The following is a 21,635-nucleotide window of genomic DNA, read 5'->3' as shown; positions in this document are numbered from 1 at the left end:
ATGTGTCACCAGAATAAGGTACCCAACCTTATTCATGTACTATAGATCATTTTGACTATTTACTCGAATCTAATCCACTCTTATGTCTCCACATAAAGTTCAAGTACTCATATAATAGTCATGGGTCTTAGTTTATTAGATTTAGACTTTCATACAATTTATAAAATCAATAATAAGTTTATTGATTATAGAAAATGTTTATCATTTTACAAACTGCGAGTTTTAGGATATAAACCCAACAATACTCCCAATTGGACTAAAAACTCCAGTGGATCAATATATACAAATATATACAATATTGAATTTACATGGAGAGAATAAAATGTAAAAATACAATAAACTAGGGCATTACAATACCCATAAATTCTCCCACTTGTCCTAGTAATACAAAACTCGTAGACCTATTCCTACTAGGTGACCCTCGAATCTTTAGCCGAGAGGGCTTTTATAAATGGATCAACTAAGTTGTCTTGTGAAGCAATTTGGGTGATGATTACGTCTCCTCTATGTACAATCTCCCTGATGAGATGGTACTTTCGCTCGATATGCTTTCCTCTTTTATGGCTTCGTGATTTCTTTGAATTTGCAACTGCTCCAATATTGTCACAATAGAGAGTGACAGGCAGGTGTATATTTGGAACTACTTCCAGATCTGTCAGGAACTTTCTGAGCCATACTGCTTCTTTTGTTATTTCACTTGTAGCTACATATTTAGCTTTCATTGTGGAGTCAGCAATACAACTATGCTTGATGCTTCTCCACACAATTTCTCCTCCATTCAGAGTGAATACTGACCCCAAAGGTTATTTCCTCGAATCAATATCGGTCTGAAAGTCAGAATCAGTGTATCCAGTAAGGATCATATCCTTAGCACCATACACAAGCATATAATCTCTCGTTTTCCGAAGATACTTAAGAAAGTTCTTAACAACAGTCCAATGATCATATTCAGGATTGGACTGAAATCTGTTGACTATTCCTACGACATAGCATATATCAGGACGAGTACACAACATCGCATACATTAAACTCTCTACTGTTGATGCATATGGAATTCGATTCATCTCCTCAACCTCTTAAGATGTCTTAAGACTTTATTCCTTAAACAGGTGAATTCCATGTCTGAAAGGTAAAAATCCTTTCTTGGAATTTTGCATTTTATACCTAGACAACATCTCGTCTATATAAGATGCTTGAGATAATGCTAATGTTTTGTTCTTACGATTCCGAACTATTTGGATCCCAAGAACATACTGTGTTTCTCCCAAATCTTTCATTTGGAATTTTGAAGCCAGCCATCTCTTAATGTCAGCTAGATATTCTACCCCATTCCCAATGAGTAGAATATCATCAACATACAACACTAGAAAAGCGATAGTTTTGTTAACGATTTTCTTGTATACACAGGGTTCGTCAACATTTTGTTCAAAGCCATAAGATTTGATCGTAGTGTCAAATCTCATATTCCAGGATCTAGAAGCTTGTTTCAATCTATAAATGGATCGATTAAGTTTGCAAACTTTTTGCTCTTGATCTTGTTGTATAAACCCTTCTGGTTGAGACATATAGATACTCTCTTCAAGATAGCCATTCAGAAAATTTGTCTTACATCTATTTGCCATATTTCATAATCATAAAATGTGGCTATGGACAAAAGTATTCTAATTGACTTTATCATGGCAACTGGAGATAAGGTTTCTTCATAATCTACCCCCTCTCTTTAGGTAAATCCTTTTGCCACAAGTCTAGCTTTGTAGGTCTGTACCTTACCAACTTAGTCTCGTTTTCTCTTATAGATTTATTTGCAATCAATGGGTTTTACCCCTTCAGGTTGATCTACAAGATCCCAGACAGAATTGAAATACATAAATTCCATTTCAAGATCCATGGCTTTAATCCATTGGTCTTTATCTACATCATTCATTGCTTGGTTAAAAGATAATGAATCCTCTAAACCATCATCTGATATGATGACTTGAGTTTCAGTCAAGTCCATGTACCGGTTAGGCTGTTGCACAACCCTCCCACTACAACGAGGCATTCTCAACTCTTAAGAAGGATGTGAAGTCCCAGTTTCATCAACAACTCTTGNACCCTCCCACTACAACGAGGCATTCTCAACTCTTAAGAAGGATGTGAAGTCCCAGTTTCATCAACAACTCTTGTTGATGGACCTGTTCTATCATCTACTCTTGTCAAAGGACCTGCTCTATCAAGAACTCTTGTTGATACATTTGTCGTTTCTCTGGATATTTCATCTATTACTAGCTTACTACGAGTTTGATAATTCTTCACATGGTCTTCATCTAGGAAGGTTGCATTTATCGGTACAAATACTTTGTCTTCTTGAGGATCATAAAAGAAACCACCTTTTGTTTCTTTTGTGTAGCTTACAAATAGGCATACTTTTGAACGGTGTTCCAGTTTTTTAGGATTTTGCACTAACGCATGTGTTAGACAACTCCAAATCCTGAGAAGTGACGTAAATTTCCTTTACGTCCTCTCTAGAGCTCATAAGGCATTTCAGAAACACTTTTTGAGGGAACAATGTTCAAAATATACACTGCAGTTCCAAGTGCGTGTCCCCAAAAAGAATTGGGTAACTGAGCGTAACTCATCATGGAACGAACCATGTCCAACAAGGTTCTGTTTCTCCTTTCTATCACACCGTTTTGCTGAGGTGTGTCAGGGGCTGTGAGTTGAGACTGAATTCCATGTTCTAGAATTTCATGTCCATATACTCACCACCTCGATCCGATCGAAGTGTTTTAATCTTTTTACCTAATTGGTTTTCAACCTCAGCCTTATACTTTTTGAACTTTTCAAAAGATTCAGACTTTTGGTGCATTAGGTAAACATGCCCACACCTCGAATAATCATCTATAAAACTGAAGAAATATTCATACCCTCATCTCGCTCTAACATTTAGAGGCCCAGAAAGGTTTGAGTGAATCAACTCTAGGGGTTCTTTGGCTCTAAGACCTTTTCCAGAAAAAGAACTTTTTGTCACTTTACCCTCGACTCACATGGTGGTAATGAACTGTCTTCCAACTTATTTAGATGACCATTCTTAACCAATCTCTCAATCCTATTGAGATTTATGTGACCTAGTCTCAAGTGCCAAAGATAGGCATTTGGAGAAATCTTCCTTTTCTTATGAATCCCAACAGTTTTAAACATCTCTATGTTCAAAACGGCTTTGATCTCAATTGGTTTTAACATATACAAATTATTTTCTAATTTCGCAAAGCAAATCTCTTTACTTTCTATATTGATAAACACTTCATCATTTTCGAAATAAACTTTATAATTATGTTCTAGCAAACAAGAGATGAATATTAGATTCCTTTTCATAGAAGGAATATAATATACATTTTTCAAATCAATGTACGTATCTCCTATAAATAACTTCATATCTCCCATTGCTTTAACTGAAACAATCTCCCCGGTCCTTACCTTAAAGATTGTGTCACCTTCTGTCAATTGTCTCCAGGAACTTGTTTCCTGTGAGATAGTATGAACATGATTAGCGACACCTGAATCAATTATCCAGATTTTATCGTTTTCCACTAAACATGCTTCGATAACAAGTAAATTATATTTAACTTGTTGTTCGAAACATAATTCAAAATTTCAGATGAGTTGAGAGATAAAGGACAATCCTCTATTAAAACTCTTTTGCTGTAATCAACCGCTACTAATTTGTTTGTTGATTTGATTTTATTGTTATTTAATTCGGAAGTGAGTATTCTAGAAGAATTCGACATGTTGATAAAATTCAAACAAATTCTAATTAGAAAATTGTAACTAAATCCAAAATCCAATTTTAGCAAAAAGTAATAATGTACCCGTATCCATTATTTATTTGCAACGATACTTTAGTGAGTCAGAATATGTGCTATCGAGGGGCAGTCAGATACTCCTTCACTAAAGCAACCAATTTTGACCAAAAACTATCTCTGGAATAACTCTTATTCCTATTGTCTCCGGAATAACTCTTATTCCTATAGTCGTTTAGTTATCGTTTTCGGTTAAGATCTTTACTAACATTTAGTAATTCTTGTAAGTGTGATTCACCATTTTCAGATCTTATAGAACGGTATGAATATGCCTCTGAAATAGAAGACAATATCCAAAATGGAACTATAAGACCCTATTCATTTTACTGAAGCCTGGGTTGTTCCGAATCCTACTTTATAACCCTGCGTGGGGATCGCCGCGGTTAAACGACTAGCAAAGGCTGCCTAAAGCAAACCAGCAGGCACAACGTAGGAATCTCACGGTTCAAACTAATGGAGGAGACCGCATGATATATTGACACATATCCTTCACCCACTTACTATGAACTACTTTCTCTGTTTACTTTGTTATTGACTCATACAAAACACTTTCCGTATGGAGGTCACTCCCAGGGTGACACGAAGCGTCATATGAATCTCATGGTGTAAACTATGTGGAGACGTGGCAGTTGAAATCTATATATCGAATAATTGATTTATGTTTGAACAACTTTCTCTTATTCACCAAAATCTAGATTGAAGCGAAAAAATACTTTCCGTATGGAGGTCACTCCTAGGGTGACATGAAGTACCGCCTAAATCTGGATTGTGAACTCTTAGGGACGTGAGAGCTAAAAATAATGTATTGTATATGTTATTAATCTACCACTAAAGTTTTCTAATAACTCTATCATATAGAAGTTATTAAGCTGCCACTGAAGTGTTCTATTGGGTAGATTTATACTTAGGTTCTTTTCGGCTAATAAAACAACCCTAAGTCTATGTGGTTTATCCAAGTAACACTTATAATTGGATTTTAACCTACGATGTCTAGGTGATAAACTATTTTATTACCTCACATCGCTCACGTATGCTCATAAAACCATCACCAACGCTCAATAATTCGGCCATAATCCCCAGGTAGGAGATGTTCCATAAACCATCAACTTAAATACCCCCAGCCTTAGACAGGATTATATACCGATTGAGTTTGTAACTCAGGTTTTACAAGTTTTTAACTATTAAAATAGGTGGTTAACCTATGTAAACATGCAACTATTGTTTATGGATTTTAAATGTTTAACCCAATTTTATAACAACTTATAAAACTTTAGACATACTAAACATCCATAACATACATAAAGGCATTCAATATTTAATATAACACTTACATTAAATACTAGAAACCCTAACATGCATACTATATATTATAACAGATTATAACATACTTTCAATGCATGTAACATGCTTCCTATGGTGGGATTTTAAATCTAAATGGCATATTATATACACATACAAGATTTATTTAATTATAACATACATCAAATGCATAAATAATTAAACATAGACTAATATGATTTTAGTTTTGACATAAAAATGCAAATAGAAGCCTAACTATTACAAACAACATCAAAACCGTCTTTGAACCACTCAAACCGCTCCAAACCGAACCCAAGCATCTTTAACCGGACTGGTGTTTTGTAAAGATACACATTTTTTAATTCTAGCATTTACTCATATCCAATAAACAAAGCTCATTGGTTATCTTATATGAACTTAAGCATGTATATGTGATATACAAGTGGATCATGCCTTAAATGATAACCTAAATAGGTATATTGTATAAGGATTAAGGTGGGATACCTGATCCTTGTGACACTACGGATACGACCCGCTTTGTAAAGGTTTATAAGTGTTGTAAACTACTACAGATGGTAGATCCTGACCATTCATGTAGAGACGTGCGAACGAGGTTGTCCTATACAAAGAGTTTGTATAAGATCTGGACCACGAGATGACTAGACTCTGTATATAACGCCGTTGGTACTAGAGACTTATATCTCACCTAAACGACCATAGGTGACACGACCTCAATCTTGAGTGTTTTGGGAACCCCTACCTTTGAGGGCAGACCTTTGATTAGTATGGGTGAGAGTGGCCAAATTGCCAACTCAACATGCCTACCTTTTTAGGGACTTGTTTGATCTGGGAGCTGGGAACTCAATCCACAAGATGGAATTCACTTCTTTCTTGAAGCAGGGATAAATAGAGAGATTGCTCCCTTAAGGGCTGATTTCGGGACTTGAACATAGTGGCCACAACTTCTCTTTGGAAGAGAAGACTCAGTCATAGTAGGACTATGATTTATGTTCATTAGAGGGATCAGTGGTACTTAAGGAGACAGATGTAGCTATAGGGGCATAACAGTTATTGGCCCAACTATACTTACGAGTGATCTGTGAAGGGTTGTCGCACTGCTGATTGGTTAAGATGGACACATAATATATCTGTGGTAAGGAGAGTTCAACTGTCGATCTTTAGTGAAGTGCCTGATAGTTAACGGATGGTGGATCCCGTGACTAAAAGTTTAGTCAGTTATTCACGTACCGTTGGAGCTTCGAGCTACAGGTTCATAAGGTCCCCTTGGTAGCTCAATAGGTTCAGTTGAGGATCAGTTCTTGGTGTTGATTTGAAATGTTCAAATTGACAAGAGGTAATTCAATTATATATGATATAATCAGTATGATGTATGAGATACATCTAGTGGAGGATTGATGTAAATGAGATTTACATTAAGTACCATGGAATAGAAAAAGAACTATGGTTTATATGTTTCATGAGATGAAATATTAAAACTATAGGTTATAAATATAGTATGATAATTTAGTTATCATTTATATTTATAATAATATTAATTATTTTTCTTTAATAACCAAGTGAGTGGATGGTTATTGAATTCATGGTAACCGTGAGTTTAAAAGGAAAGTGGTTTTCCTATTTTGAAAAGAAGGATTTACAAAACGAATGAAAAAGTTTTTTGAGTTTTCTCTCTCGTGCAAAAGAATCTCATGGTAGTCGTCAAGTAAATATGGATTTACTAAACGACGGCTGAGCGAGCTAAACGATCGTACAGTGGCGAGCTAAATGATCGTGCAGTATTTACTAAACGATCGCATAGTTTTGCTAGACGATCGCTTGCCCTAAGTAAACGATTGTGTAGAGTCTGTAGGCGACAAACCGAGCTAAACGATCACATAGCTTTTGCTAGACGATCGCTTAGCTTTATCTAAACGATTGGGCATCGACCTATACGATAGGTCTCCGCCATCTCCCACTTACCCAGTCGTGTACACGATCGGTGTTTTCTCCTTTGTCTGCCTCATTCCAAGTTCGAACAGAGCCCACCTTCTGGATTCTCACACCGAGAATACCAAGGTAGCCTTGTTGGTGGTGTCAGACTCAACTCGACACCGTCAAGGTTTTCTAGAGGCCATTCGTGGTGCTGTGGAGGCCATTCGTGTTGCTGAGGAGTTCGTGACCAAGGCGATCGTTGAAGACGAATGCAAAGTGTTCGTGCGGTGTTGCGATCGTGTAGATCGAGCATTCAAGGTTGCTGTTGTTCGAGCGGTCATGCGCAACAGAGCATGGAGACGCTTCTTCAAATGTGTGTAGAGTTTGCTCTCTGTTCATTTGAGTTTTTTCATGCTGTAATTTCTGTAAGAATTGTATAACCGCTTGTTTGAAGTCGATTGTAAATGCATTGTTCATTCATGATTGTGATTTGGAATTATGTTTCTTCCGATGTTCATGGAAATCTCATTTCCGATTTCCTTCAACTGGGTGAGTCTGAACCGGACCAACAAATTCTGAATCGGACCAGCCAAAAACCATTTTTGCTGAACCGGATTGGACCTCGAGAAAACTAATCAAACCGGCTGCTCTCGATCCAATCTCAAAGTTTTGCTAAGGTCGATCGTGTAGCGCTGAAGACAATCGTCTAACACTATCGCCTAGTGTTGAGAAGCTGTCTCTTATACACATCTAGATGTGTATAAGAGACAGGTCTAACACCATCGCCTTGCATTGGTCAGAGGTACACGATTGCTTAGTGTCATCTGTCTATCGTATAGAGCAATCGTTTAGCTCTCAGGTAGAACTAAACGATCGCTTAACACCATGACCTAGCACTTCATGTCATCGTTTAGTGTCCGCTGTAGCTAAACGATCACTTAGCCCTATCACATAGAACATCATCGCATCGTTCAGCGTCGTAGCTACACGATCTTTTAGTTCCATCGCATAGAACTTGAACGCATCGCTTAGTGTCGCAGCTAAATGATCACTTAGCACTATCGCATAGCACTTCATCACATCGCTTAGTGTGCACCGCAGCTACACGATCGTGTAGTGCCATCGTATAGCACCTCCAATGCATTGTTTAGATCCCACACAAGAAAAACTAAACGATCGCGTAGTGTTATTGCATAGCATATCAACGCATCGTCTAGCTCCTGTAGGTACACAATTACTTAGTGTCCATCATCACAACGACCAACACTCATTGCTATAAGATCGTCTAGTTTTTCTTTACATCACGTAATGCCTGGAACTCGACGATCACTTAGCAACTGAACCTTAACAACGATTTTGAGCAGAAGCTAAAAAACTGGAATAGCAGCTCGACTTTCTTCACTTGTTTCTTCAATTACATCTTAATTTCAACTCTAATGACTCCAAATAAATTACAGACTCTTGCTAACACATAAAATCTCATCAAACAAGAGCCAATTACAAATTTAAGTGATAAACTAAAGAGAATTAAAATGTAAAATCTCAGAAAACCATATCAGTGCATCAGTTTCATATAACTCATACAAAACACCCACCACACAAAAATGAAACCAAATTGAATGCTTATATAATGCTCTGATACCAATTGTAGGAATGTATCAGCAACAACGGAAGCAACAAGGATCATTTAAGTACTCTAATTCATTAATTTTGACAAAATATAAAGCATGCGTTTGCAGAAACAAGTGAGTTTCATGACATACTTTTGTAGAACTTCTTCAAAGCTCGTTCTCCTGTTGCAATCTTCTTTGAATCTTGTTGCAGACCACCTCAAGATATTCCCCACTATTCTCTTGGTGCTCTAGATTGAGTTGTGGGACTCAAAAGAAGCTTGAATCAAGGGATTATGGAGAATTGCTCACAGCAACAATCTTGTTGAAGAACACATTCTTTAGCACGAATTTTCTCTAAAACTCTCTCTTGACTGCATGCCTCAAATTCACTCCAATGTCTTCAATATATTGTAGATCATCATGCAAGGAAGAGAGCTGCATGAGTTGTAGCTCATGCTTGAAGTTAATGAAGAAGAGGAAATGGAAAATGTGTGAGCATGAAGAAGATGGATAATGGAAAAACTTGTTTTTCCATTTATATATTATTTTTTTCCAATTTTCCAACTTTATCTCAAAATCAAAACTTGATTTTTTAAAATCCATTTTGATTTTTAAACTAAAAAATTTAATTTTATAAAATTAATTTTTAAATAAAACTCAATTAATTTAATATCAAATATTAAATTAATTTTTACACACATCCATCTTTATATATTTAAATCATATTTAAATATAAATTCTCCTATTCCGTTTAATTCTCAAATTAAACACATAATTATATCTCATATAATTACTAATTCCCTTAATTCTAATTTGAACGTTTCAAATTAACTTATCACGCTATTCTAGAGCTAGTCCAATTACGAGCTAGTAGGGGGACCTTGCGGACCTACAGATCATGGGCTCCAACGATCCGAGATTAATTGGCTAAACTCATTAGACCAAATTAACCCCCATTCGTTAACTAATGGGTCACTCCACTAAAGCCCATAGTTGCACTCCCCTCACTGTAGATATATTATATCCATATGATTTAACCATAATCAGCAAGTCGACCCTTCACAGGTTGTTTGTAATAACAGCTGGGTCAAATATCTGTTTTACCCCTGAGATTACGTCTTGTTCCTCAAGTTCCCACTAATCATCTAATGAACAACTGATTTGTGATCCAATTACTAAACCAAACTCTCTCAGCCTAGTGAGAGGGTGGGCCCCTTGTTCAAGACCTGAATTCAGTACTTGAGAGAAAAACCTTTCTCCTATCCTTAAATCAGGTAGGTGTGAACTCCGTCTTGCATCATATGTCCCCAGCTATCTATTAGGTCTTACCCCTGAAATGAGAGGTTTATTGAGCTGACGTTGTTGAGCTAACCCTCACCTATGCAAATCTAAGGATAATCCCGAATAAACATGAGTTCATAGTTAGCTCAGGATTAAGATCGAGTTATCTAGGTCATCTAGATGAAATAGTCAGTCTTATACAGTAAACAACGTTATAAAGTAAGAGTGACTTATTTCTTGGTCCGATCTTATGCAAACTCATTGCACAGGATGCCCCCACTCCTCATGCCATAACATGTACGAATTAGGATCACATCGTATGTAGCACTTTACAACTCTTTGTAACAACTACAGAGTAGGCCGCATCCAATAGTGTTACCAGAATAAGGTACCCAAACTTATTCATGTACTATAGATCATTTTAACTATTTACTTGAATTTGATCCACTCTTATGTCTTCACATAAAGTTCAAGTACTCATGTAATAGTCATGAGTCTTAGTTTATTGGATTTAGACTTTCATACAATTTATAAAATCAATAATAAGTTTATTGATTATAGAAAATGTTTATCATTTTACAAACTGCGAGTTTTAGGACATAAAACCTAGCATGCCCTTATAGCCAGGTGTTCACAACTCATTCAGGTAACGATGTTATAAAGAGAGACTAATCATTTCATGGTCTACTCTTATACAAACTCTTTGTAAAGATACTCCCACTCTCATGTTTCTACATGAACGATCAGGATCAGATTATTTGTAACATTTTACAATAATTGTAACAATTACAAAGTAGGTCGTATCCGTAGTGTCACCAATCCAAGGTTCCCAGCCTTATCCATCTACTACAGACCATTCAGGTTATTACTTAAACATGATCCACTTATATGTCACCACATACATGTTGAAGTTACATTAAATAACCTATGATCTTAGTTTATTGGATTTGGGTTAATACAAACTAAATGTAAAATAAAATAACACTTTATTTTATTAAATAGATAATTTACAAACTATGAAATCACGAGATTTCGGGCATCAACCCAACAACAATAATAAAAAGTGAAAAAATTGGAATAAGAAGATAGAATGTTTTTACTGTCACAAAAAGGGCCACTTCAAAAGTCAGTGTAGGAAATTAGAAGAGAATCTTAAAAGAAAGCAGCAGTAAATATAGTTAAAATTGATAAAGAAATAGATGACGTCTATGTCTGTATTAAGAGTAACACAGAAAGTAGTAGCCATTCATTGGAATGGACGATTGATAGTGCAACTTAAGTACACATGGCTTCATATAGAAGTCTATTTACATCTTTCACATCAGGACATCATGGTCTAATGAAGATGGAGAATGGTAGAGTTTCCAAGATATTTGGAATTGGAGATATTAATCTGAACACAGAGTGTGGAGAAAAGTTAGTACTACACAATGTCAAGTTTGTGCCTAGAATGAAGATAAATCTCATCTCTATTGGAAAATTAGATGATGAGGGTTACAATTGTGAGTTCGGTAGTCGTCAATATAACCTCATATTAGGATCCTAGGTAGTGGCAATTAGCCACAAATATTCTACATCGTACAAATGTTGATTTGATGTTGCCAAAAGATCAACGAAACGGTGGATGCTACAAATGGCAGATGCAGAGGTGTAGTTGCGCCAACAGCAAAGGTAGCCAATTTTGATAAATCAGATTAAGATCCATCGATTAAAAAATAATTGGAAAGTTTGATAGAGAAAATTGATGGCTATCATGAACCCCTAATTGTCAGACAATCGAATGAATTAATGAAGTCGCCAAGGAGTGTAAGGGCATCATATTGGAAGATCAAAGCAGTTGCTAAGGTTAAAGACAAAGTCTCCAACTTGGCAGTATGCTTGAAGGAAGAAGTCAAACCACTTACAGAATATGTTTTCTTCAAGAACAAGTGTTCAAGATTGGAGAAGATGTCGGTTGGTACCACTTAGCTGAAGTGGGAGTATGTGGTTGTTCTTTATGTCTAGGGGACAGTTCTAGTAGCTTGTTCATACCTCAAAGTAAGCACAGATGAACTACAGTTATTTTCTTATTGTTCCTGTTTTGTTACTTTGTTGATTTTACATATTTTTTTCCTTTTTTGTTGAGCTTTGAAGTGTGCCAAGAATATCATAGATAATAGTTGTAGTGGGAGTAAAGTCTTAGAGTTTACCAAGATTATAAAGTTTTGTTATAATGAGAGGCAAGATCGTCGTTTTTTTCTTCAAGTGGGAGATTGTTGGGATTTGTTCTTTTGTGGAGATAAAACTCCTTTAAGAAGAAATTAACCCTTGGATTTAATTAAATTTTTTTTGGTAAAGTTGTTGGCCGACAATCATTTCAAGCCCATTTCCTTTCTGATTGACCATTGTAAGCAACCATTTTAATTGGTTAATTTTGAAGGCATTTTGGAAAGAGGGAAATCAAAGGGCAATGGAATTCATTTAGAAAATAACCAAATTTAGAAGGAAAAATTGAAATGGGTTGTGAGAAGCAAACCAAGAGCATTGGAGTAATTTTTTTCTTCAGTATTTTAGAGTGACAGTAAGTCATTGAGGATTTCTCTTATTGTTTAATTCTAAGTTATCCGAGTTGTGGTACTGGAAATTAAATAGTTTGTGTTGGACTATTGGAAGAGAGTTTGGTGAACGAGTTCGAGGGTTTTTTGGAATCTCCATCATAGTAGAACTTGTAGTTGTAAAAGATTGGACGTAATCCCGAGTGTAGGGTGAATCAGTATATTTTCCGGTGTTGTTCTCCTTTTTCCCTTCATTTTATTATTTATTATTTTTTGATCGATTACTTATTTGGCTCGAACATGTGAAGTGGGAGTTTGAGATATAATTTAGTTTATTCCACATTTATTTATCTCTCGTATATATTCCCAACAGTTAACCATAACTCAACTAACATAATGTACTTTCGAACAAGATGTTAGAGTTCGAATTCCACCTCAAATTATTATACTAGAAAAAACCAATTTTTGGAAACTAAAGAATATAGTTTTTAAATTTTGGTTTTGTTTTTTAAATTTAATTAAGAATTCAAATGTTTATTTAAAAAATGTAAAAATCATAGTAAGAGAATTGAAAGAAAACAAACATCTATTTATCAAATGGGACTATATTAGCATTTTAGATTTTGAAATTGTTTATTGTATTTACCAAGTGATTTTAAACTTGAAAAGTTTCTCGTGTTTATTTAGTTCAACAGTACAATTTAAACTCAAATATTTCAAAATGTGCAAATATGTAACTATTAACCAATAAGCTTTATGTCTAGAATGTTAAGTATATTGTTGGTGTAAGAATTTGACTTGCATAGTAGGATAAGGGTGAGTAGTCTCATGTCGAGTTGACTGGTAGAGAAGAAAGTTTGCACTAAGGTGATGCTCATTTAAGCCACACACTTTGATAATTAAGTCAGTGAAAATAATTGAGTGATGATAAGAGGAGCCCGAAGTAAGTTTGTGTACTATTAATTTAAAAAAAGAATTAGATTCTTGAATTTAGAATGAGGTTTGCATGGTAATGGCATTAGAGTCGTATGCCTATTTTGTCGAGTTGGTTGCCCAAGTATTTTCCTTTTAGGTACTCGGCTCGACAACCATGGTGTCGAGGTGCTTCTTTTCCTCTTTCCAAATATGGTTGTGTGGGCCTTTTGAAAGTCTTGTGTGGGCTAGTTTGGGAGTGTCCCCTGAGCCTCAAGTGAACTTTGCCCATAATATACGTTTTTTGATCACGATTCGATATAACATTCTTATTAACCCTATTAAAGATATGAATTTTTCGTTTATGTATTCTCTATATTTGTCAATCTGTCAAAGGTAATTAGTAGAGTGAACAGACAAGTACTATCATAATACAGATTTTACCATTAAAATGATCATATGCATATTTGGGAGTGATTTTGAATTTTTTTTAAAATTACTTTTTGTCATGTCCAAAATAATTTTAGAACACGCTTTGAATAACTCAAATTTAATTTATTATTTAATTTTATATTTTTAACAATTATCAAATTATCAAATTTAGTTTTGAATGATTAAAAATATGTTTAAGAGTTATTTTGAAAATGATAAAAGTAATTTTAGTCATTCTCATATGTTTTTAAAAGAATTTATAGATATTAAAAGGAAAAATTGTAAAAACCACTCCTCAGGTATGATGGTGGTAGTAATTTCACCCCTAAACTTTCAATGGCAAGAATTAAACTCTCAAACTTTTAAAATTGTAAAAATTATACCGCTAGTCAGAAAACTGAAATTGAAGCTGGTTTTTGTACTACAAAGTTTCGATGGACTGAAATCGATGCTTTCACTAAGAATTTCTATCATCAATTTTGTTGGCTATTGGGAGAGGTGTAAGGTGGGGAGAGATCGAGGAAAATGAATTTAATTTTTAGATTGAGGGTTTGATTTTCAATTTAATGAAAGTTTGAAGGTTTAATTCCTACCATTGAAAGTTTATTGGTTAAATTGCTACCACCATCGTACTATTTTTACAATTTGACTTTTGTTTACTATTTAGTATTTATTTATTACAACATATTATCACGATATATTTCAAAAAAGTTTTAACTAAAATTTCACATGCCTGCTTACTGGAGGTGTATATCAATTCCTTTACCTCTCACATTCTGAAAATAACAACGTATCTCTTGCCTCTAAGCAAGCACTCTACCATATTGTAGTAAAATTTGTATTATAGTATTACTTTTATTATAAAATTACAAAATTTTCTATATAGTTTTATTTTTAAAATATAAAAAAATAAAAATAAAAAATGACGGTATTGAAGATGCAGAGTATCAATCCCCGTACCTCTCACATGCTGAGCAAGTGTTCTACCATCCGAACTACATCCCCTCTATTTGCATTTAAATGTTTATTTTAGTGATATAAGAAATGATTTTATTAATTCACGTGCGAATATCAACGTTATATCTTTGTCTGCCACGTGTCCTTTCCTTTTATGAATTAAAGACGTTCCAACCAGACGCTGCCACGTCAGAATACCGCAAATGGGTCAAAAACCCTACTCCAAAATACTATAAATGAAATTTCTCTGGCTGGCTCTTCCCAAAAACCAAAACCTAACTTTTCTTTTTCTTCCATTCGATTCCCATGGCACCGAAGCGGCTCGTCGATGATCTACCGTCCGCTCATGCCTTTTCAGATGCTGAAGAAGAATCCGATTACGAGACTCATGAAGATCCAGAAATCGATAATCTAATGCAAAACTCTGAGGATGAAAACGAAGAACACGCCCAAGAAGATGAAGAAGAAGAACACGAAGAACGAGAGCATGAACAAGAAATCCGTTCTCCTATTATCTCCAAATGTGAAAATTCTCTTGAAAAGAATTCTGGGTTTGTCTCGGATTCCGATTCTGAAAAAACCCAATCATCCCCAAGTGCTTCTGCTTTCACTATCAAACCGATTCTTCGAAAATTGGCTTGTGAATCTTCTAAACCTAAGAAGGGTTCTCACAAATCGAGCATAGATTGTGCCACTGTGAAGCCTGTTAGTTCAGGTTCAAAGCGTCCGATTGAAAATTACTTTCAAGGGAATGAGTCGAATAAGAAGAAGATCAAGAGACTAATGAATGGCGAAGATATTGAAGAAGGGAAAAAGGTCTCTGGCTCTGGCATGAACAGGCTTTGGAGTGTAGATGATGAGATTTCCATATTACAGGGCATGATTGATTTTCGATTAGCAAAGGGGTCCGACCCTTATACTGATATGAGCCTATTTCTTGATTTCATAAAGGAAAATCTAAGTGTTGATGTGTCAAAGAATCAATTGATTGATAAAGTGAGAAGGCTGAAACAGAAGTATAAGACCAACTTGGAGAAAGGTAGGAATGGGGATGACCCTGTATTTTTGAAACAACATGAGCACAAATCCTTTGTACTTGCGAAGAAAATTTGGGGCAATGAAGCAAAGAAGAAGCCAAGGAAGCAGAGTGTGAAAGCTAGCAATTCAGTGTCTATAAGCTCGCCGAGAGTGGATGTGGAAGCAGGGAAGAAAGAGATTGTAAACAATAATAATGTTGAGAGTAAGATTTTGCCAGAGGAGTTTCTATCTGAATATCCATGGCTGAAAGCTTCTTTCATGGTGGAGAATGATAAGTTCTGTTCAGAAGGGTTAATGCGTCTTGTTAGAGAAAGAATGCCATCAATTGGGAGTGAAAAAGCAAAGGAATTGGATGATAAATGGAGGAAGTTGGGAGAAAGTGAACTGGAATTGTATGTGAAGAAGATTGATTTAGTTAGGGAACAATGTAAACTAATATTGGATTCAATGGGGAAGGCAAAGAAAGCTACCTAAACTAATCAAGGTAACTAATAGTTTCTTGGGGAAGTTTTTTTTTCCTTTTTCTTTCCTCTCTTTTTGGGTCTGAAATTCTTTTAATTATGAGCATTTTGGAGTGTACTTGTCCACAATATGCAAAGAAACTTGTACACTCTTAAAAGGGGGTAGCTAGAAATAGTTGCTTTCTGTATTTTTCTGAATTATAATATATAATAGATGATATTCCTTTTTAGTGTTGTTACACAATACTCTTTGTTTCTTCAGCTTTTCTGTCTGGTTTATTCTGACCATTCCAAGTATTTGGCTCATTGGCAGCATTAGAATGGAAAATTAAAGTAGCCAACACCCTTTAACTACATAGAGTGTATTCATATTATATTTGAGATATTTGTCTTAGGTTAATAATTTCATTATTTAATTTCACAATCTCAGGAGAAAGATTTGAAGTTTTTGCTGATATGCATTCCAAATGGTTTGGAGAAAATTAAGAACTTTGAACTTATCAGATCCCATCTATGTTTGTGTAGTAATACATATATTTGCTTGCTTACTGTTTATCTTTTTTACATATGCAATTTACCTCAAACCCTGTTTTTAGAATCCACCAATAGCATAGACCTCATTTTATCTCCAATTCATAGAAAAATAATGAGATTGATGATTACTTTTACATTATCTTGCTTTGGGTACATTGCCTCTTCATCTAGGATTTAAGAAAGTATTCATGGGATCTAAATATTGCAGGATCAAGTGGATTATCATGTAAGATTAGTCGAAGTGTGGGCAAACTGGTCAGGACTGTTCATTGTTCATTACAAACTGAATTGTTATGATCATGGGTTAAATCACTATATGATGAAGCTTCACGATCAGTTAAACAAAATATGCAAATATTATTATTTTCCAATGATATGTTCCCAATGCTGTAGCTTCCTATCATATATCTGCAGTTTCAACATAACCATGCCTTGAAATATCCAGCAAATTAATGATTGAAACGAGTTCCAATAGACAAAGTGCAAAGAAAAATGACAAATAAGTTTCAAATGCTGATCAAGAAATATTTTTCATAATTTATCCTTTACAAGTTATTATTTTAATTGGGCAACAAAACTGAGTTTGAATGTCACTTTCAACAAAATTCTGGGCACAAGGACTCACTCAGAATGGAAAAGCAATTAATGGTAGGCAGAAAATGGGGTGCTTCTGAAAAGGAACTGCATTCTTTACTGAAATTTGTGTACCTAATTTTCTGGATCACTAAAACTAAGGTAGCTGTTCCATTGTACTTTCACCCAAAAAAACATTTCCCAGCATTTTAAATTGTGACTACATGAACCAAAAACGAAGAGAAATGAATGGATATTCTAATACTAACATATGCTTTGTAATAACCTAACATCTAAACACATAAAGAGAACTTGTGATACCGGACGCGCCGCCTTGCCTTTTTGTTGGTCTGAACCACAAACGGTGGCCGGAACGTCATCGGAAACTAGGGTTTGGGACGGAATGTCGACATTTGCTGCAGTAGAACTCTTTTCTCTGCTATCTTCTGGATAAGCCCCAACTGCTCCGCCGAGAAAACGCAACAACTCTGCGAACAAAGCATTGTCTGAGCCACCGGCGAGTTAACCAAAACTTGCAACAGTTGGTTTCGATTCAGCCTCTCCAATCCACCAAACACACCGGTAATGTAATGATTACTCGAATAAGTAGAAATGGCCGATTCACAGGGCATGGATTGAAGTGCGACGAGTTGCGCTTGAAGGAACTTGACGTATTTGCACGCTTCTTCAAGCATTGTAGCGATATCCATCTTTTTGTCCCACGGAAGTAGTTTCTGCAAGCAACGCGTCTTGTCGCTCAATTTCTGACGACGCTGTCGAGCCAATGCGCTGCGAGGGATTTGAACAGTGGGAGACACAGTAGCAGAAGTTGTTATTAAATCCGACGAAGGTTTGTACTGATACGGCATAAAAAATTTCTGGAAACCCTCACACCCTCGCACCATCGGCTCCACCATCTGCGACGGATTCAACATAGAATAATCGACTCGAGCACGCTTGTTAAACGACGACGAACATTGCTCCAACGAACGGAGATCCGGCAAGTGAGGAAACGACATCGAATCATGAAGACCGAACGCAGTTTCTTCAGTCTCTGTGTTTCCATACACATTCATCGGCTCGGATTTAGGCAACTTGAGGAAATAGCCATCGGAAGAAGCGGTACATTCAGCAACGAAGTTAGAGCTCGGTTGAGGATAGAACGACGTAGTACCGTCAGGGAAAGCAAGAGCATCGGCAGTGTATCCTCCTCCGAACAGAGACGGCAAAAATGTGTGACTCTGACTACCACCGGCGAGAAATGACTGGAGACTGACGCCGGAAAACATGGCGTTGAAGCAAGTATCATCCCAAACAGTGGAGGAAGCATCGTCGCCGGCAGAGCTCTCCATAACCAAAGGTGAAACGAGAGAAGAAGAGAACAAGGGATTGTGTTGTGTGTAATGTGTGTATATATATAGAGAATTGAGATGCAGTCTGCAAATTTAACAGAATGGCGTAATGGTTTTTTGGGTAATGGTGAGGAAGAAGAAGACAAAAGGAAACAGAGGGGAGGGAATGATGATGGTGATTGGGGCCTTACAAGGAGGAGGTAACCGACAGGTGTAGGTGGCGGGGGGGACTGTACAGCTTCTTCCGGTACACTTTTTTGTCGACGATTATTTGTCTTTATCTTCCGCGCCGTTTCAAATAATCGGATCGGGAGACAAACCAATTTCTTTCTAAATAAATTTGAGAAAAATATCAATTTTTACGTTACCCCTACGGTTTTGGAATGTCAACAACATATTAAGAAAGTGTAAATTAATTTGTGAATTTATACAAAGTTCAACATCGGGTGAAACGTACAATGCATGGGTAAATATAGGGTTTTATTTTGATTAAATTAAAACTTTAAAGTAAAAATTCATCAATAAATTAGACTATGTTTGATAAATTCTTAGTTTTCTACCTTTGAAATTTATGATTGCTTGCAATAATTTTTACTCTTTTTAAAAAATATATAATTTTCCAGTCAAATTTTATAAATAAAAATATCTTTTGAAAACGACCTTTTAGTAACAAAACTGGTTGGGAGACCATGTGATACACGCGAATTATTTTTTTTTTTGACATAAATTTATATATTAAATTTTAAATTGCGATTTAATTATTATTTAACATAAAATTTTGACTCAACTTTAATTGTTAAATATTTAACATGACATGAATTAATTTTAAAATAGTGTTAAAAGATATATATCTTTTTGTTTCAAGTTATTTTACAATGGGTATGAGACATTTTTAATATAGTTAAAATTTATGACACGATTTTTAAAGGAAAATATTTTTTTTTGAAAATACTTATAATTGAATTTAAAATTTAAATAATTGGTATAAAATTTAGAACTATAAAAAATAAAATATATAAAATTAAAATATGATGCTAATAAAATTTTTGAAATAAAATTAATATAAAAGTGACATGATAACATATCTTAATTATTATTTAATAAGATAATTCTTTTATGTTTTTCACTTTAAGAGGGGAAAGCCAAAGAAGGCAACTTTTTACATAATTTTTTAAATGAACATTCTTGTTTAAAGGAACAAATTTGTCGATTATTTATTTATTTATATTTATAAAAACTATTTTTATCTTCTAATCTCTAATCCACAAAATGGTTAAAAATGTATAATTAAAATAGAAGAAAATCTACCTTATATTAGAGAATAATCATAAACTTATTTTATTTTATTAATTAAAGAAAATGGAAAAAGAGTTCAGTAACATATATTGTATTAGTTAAAGTCATAAATTTATTCTTTTAGTAACAAGTAAGAGAAAATTTAGATTATTGAATGAGATTTTGAAAAACAAAGAAATAAGATTAAATTAATATTAATAATCTCTCCTTAAATATTTTCTAACTTCTCCCACTATATGTCAATTTTTCCTTAATCATCTTGTCCATATCATTATATTAAAAAAATATATATTTTCATGTTGCCAAAAAGTAAGAAACAGGGAAGAGAGAATTTACAGCAAATATAGAGAAATTGTATGAAAGGTTCTTAATATTCTACCTTTCCAATGTGCATTGCATTATCATATCTTCCCGCCATGGGTTCCTCCAATCTCTCAATCCTCACCTCTTTACCGATCAAAGTAGCAAAAGGGAGAAAAAAATAATAAACAATCTCAATCTCAACATCTATATTTTGGATACATCCATAATTGAAGTCTCCTTACCATAGAGGCACAAATAGAGCAAATTTGAAAGCAACCATCATGAACATATGTGGTATTGCACCAAATATATCAAAATTCCTAAAAGCAAACAAGTGCAAAAATTGGTGATTACCTTGATTATTGGAAGAGATATAGCCCCCTTTATAGATTTGCACGAATGTATATTTTGTTGAAAATGATTTGATTCGTGAATGATTTTTTATAAGGAGGTAGTTTTTTCTCCAAAGATTGCAATATGAAAATATCTAAAATTTCAAAAAATTTAGGTTAAAAATGAACGTAAAATTAAAGGATGAAAGATATCTCATTATATGATTAGGATTTTGCCATGAAGTGTGAGTGCAAGGCACATTCTTACTAGGTGTGGATGTGAGGGTAAAATGGATATTAATTAAAAAAAAAGTAGGGGCAAGAGGGATGTGAAAAATTCTCCCCTCTTAGCCCCTTTTAATATAATATTGATAGATAACATAATAAAGATATTGGGAAAAAAAAATAGTGTTCATCAAGTAATTTTCGAAAGGATAATTTTGATATAGTTTATCACTGGTTAAATCTAAGAACTTGATCTGAATTATATTTGAAAAATATCTTACATTATACTATATCTACAAATATTTCTATATTTACAACGGTCATTTTCAAAAAACGGACCAAAATTTTTATTTTTCTAAATAAATATTGAGGGTCAAATTCTTGAATAATGCAGTTTTTGAAAGAAAATAACATATTTAGAATAATTCAAAAATTATTTTAACAAATAACGTAAATATAAAAAGAAATTTCAGATATAAGATAGAAACACAAACTATGCAAAAAAATATGGTAGTTGAACACGAGTTTCAATCCTCCAAATCAGCATCCACATGTCACTAGTAAAGGTAAAACGTGTACCCCTTAAATCGTAAACTCGTATACGAGTTTTCTTAGTTAATAGATTTTTTTTAGAGAAATTTTCGAAAATAAAAAAAGGGAAACTATTATTTAAAATGACAAAATTTAATCGTTTTAGACTTCTATCAGTTTCTATCCTGGAT

General features: G+C 34.6%; 2 protein-coding genes across 3 annotated transcripts; one reads left to right on the top strand and one right to left on the bottom strand.

Moving 5' to 3' along the window:
* The first annotated feature begins 15,060 nt into the window (after positions 1-15,060).
* Positions 15,061-17,203, top strand: LOC120078806 (STOREKEEPER protein-like). Of its 2 annotated transcripts, none has more exons than XM_039033132.1 (2): positions 15,061-16,321; positions 17,041-17,203. In XM_039033132.1, the coding sequence occupies exon 1, from the start codon at positions 15,106-15,108 to the stop codon at positions 16,309-16,311; it is 1,206 nt and encodes a 401-aa protein (XP_038889060.1). In that variant the 5' UTR covers positions 15,061-15,105; the 3' UTR covers positions 16,312-16,321; positions 17,041-17,203. The 2 variants fall into 2 exon arrangements, with proteins under 2 accessions (XP_038889060.1, XP_038889061.1); XM_039033133.1 differs by lacking the exon at positions 17,041-17,203 and adding an exon at positions 16,729-16,746.
* A 151-nt stretch (positions 17,204-17,354) lies between these two features.
* LOC120078807 (transcription factor bHLH117) lies at positions 17,355-19,138 on the bottom strand. Its single transcript, XM_039033134.1, has one exon. It carries the CDS (start codon positions 18,755-18,757, stop codon positions 17,792-17,794), a length of 966 nt encoding a protein of 321 aa, XP_038889062.1. The 5' UTR covers positions 18,758-19,138; the 3' UTR covers positions 17,355-17,791.
* Between the last annotated feature and the right edge of the window lie 2,497 nt (positions 19,139-21,635).

Source organism: Benincasa hispida, chromosome 5 (genome assembly GCF_009727055.1).
Source record: "Benincasa hispida cultivar B227 chromosome 5, ASM972705v1, whole genome shotgun sequence".
Taxonomy (NCBI): Eukaryota; Viridiplantae; Streptophyta; class Magnoliopsida; order Cucurbitales; family Cucurbitaceae; genus Benincasa; species Benincasa hispida.
Note: the sequence above shows the minus strand (reverse complement) of the source record. Positions and strands in the feature narration are given on the sequence as shown.

What these genes read in the sequence shown, in the direction of transcription:
- LOC120078807 (XM_039033134.1), bottom strand. Translation starts at nt 18,757, where the DNA reads ATGGAGAGCTCTGCCGGCGACGATGCTTCCTCCACTGTTTGGGATGAT.
- LOC120078806 (XM_039033132.1), top strand. Translation starts at nt 15,106, where the DNA reads ATGGCACCGAAGCGGCTCGTCGATGATCTACCGTCCGCTCATGCCTTT.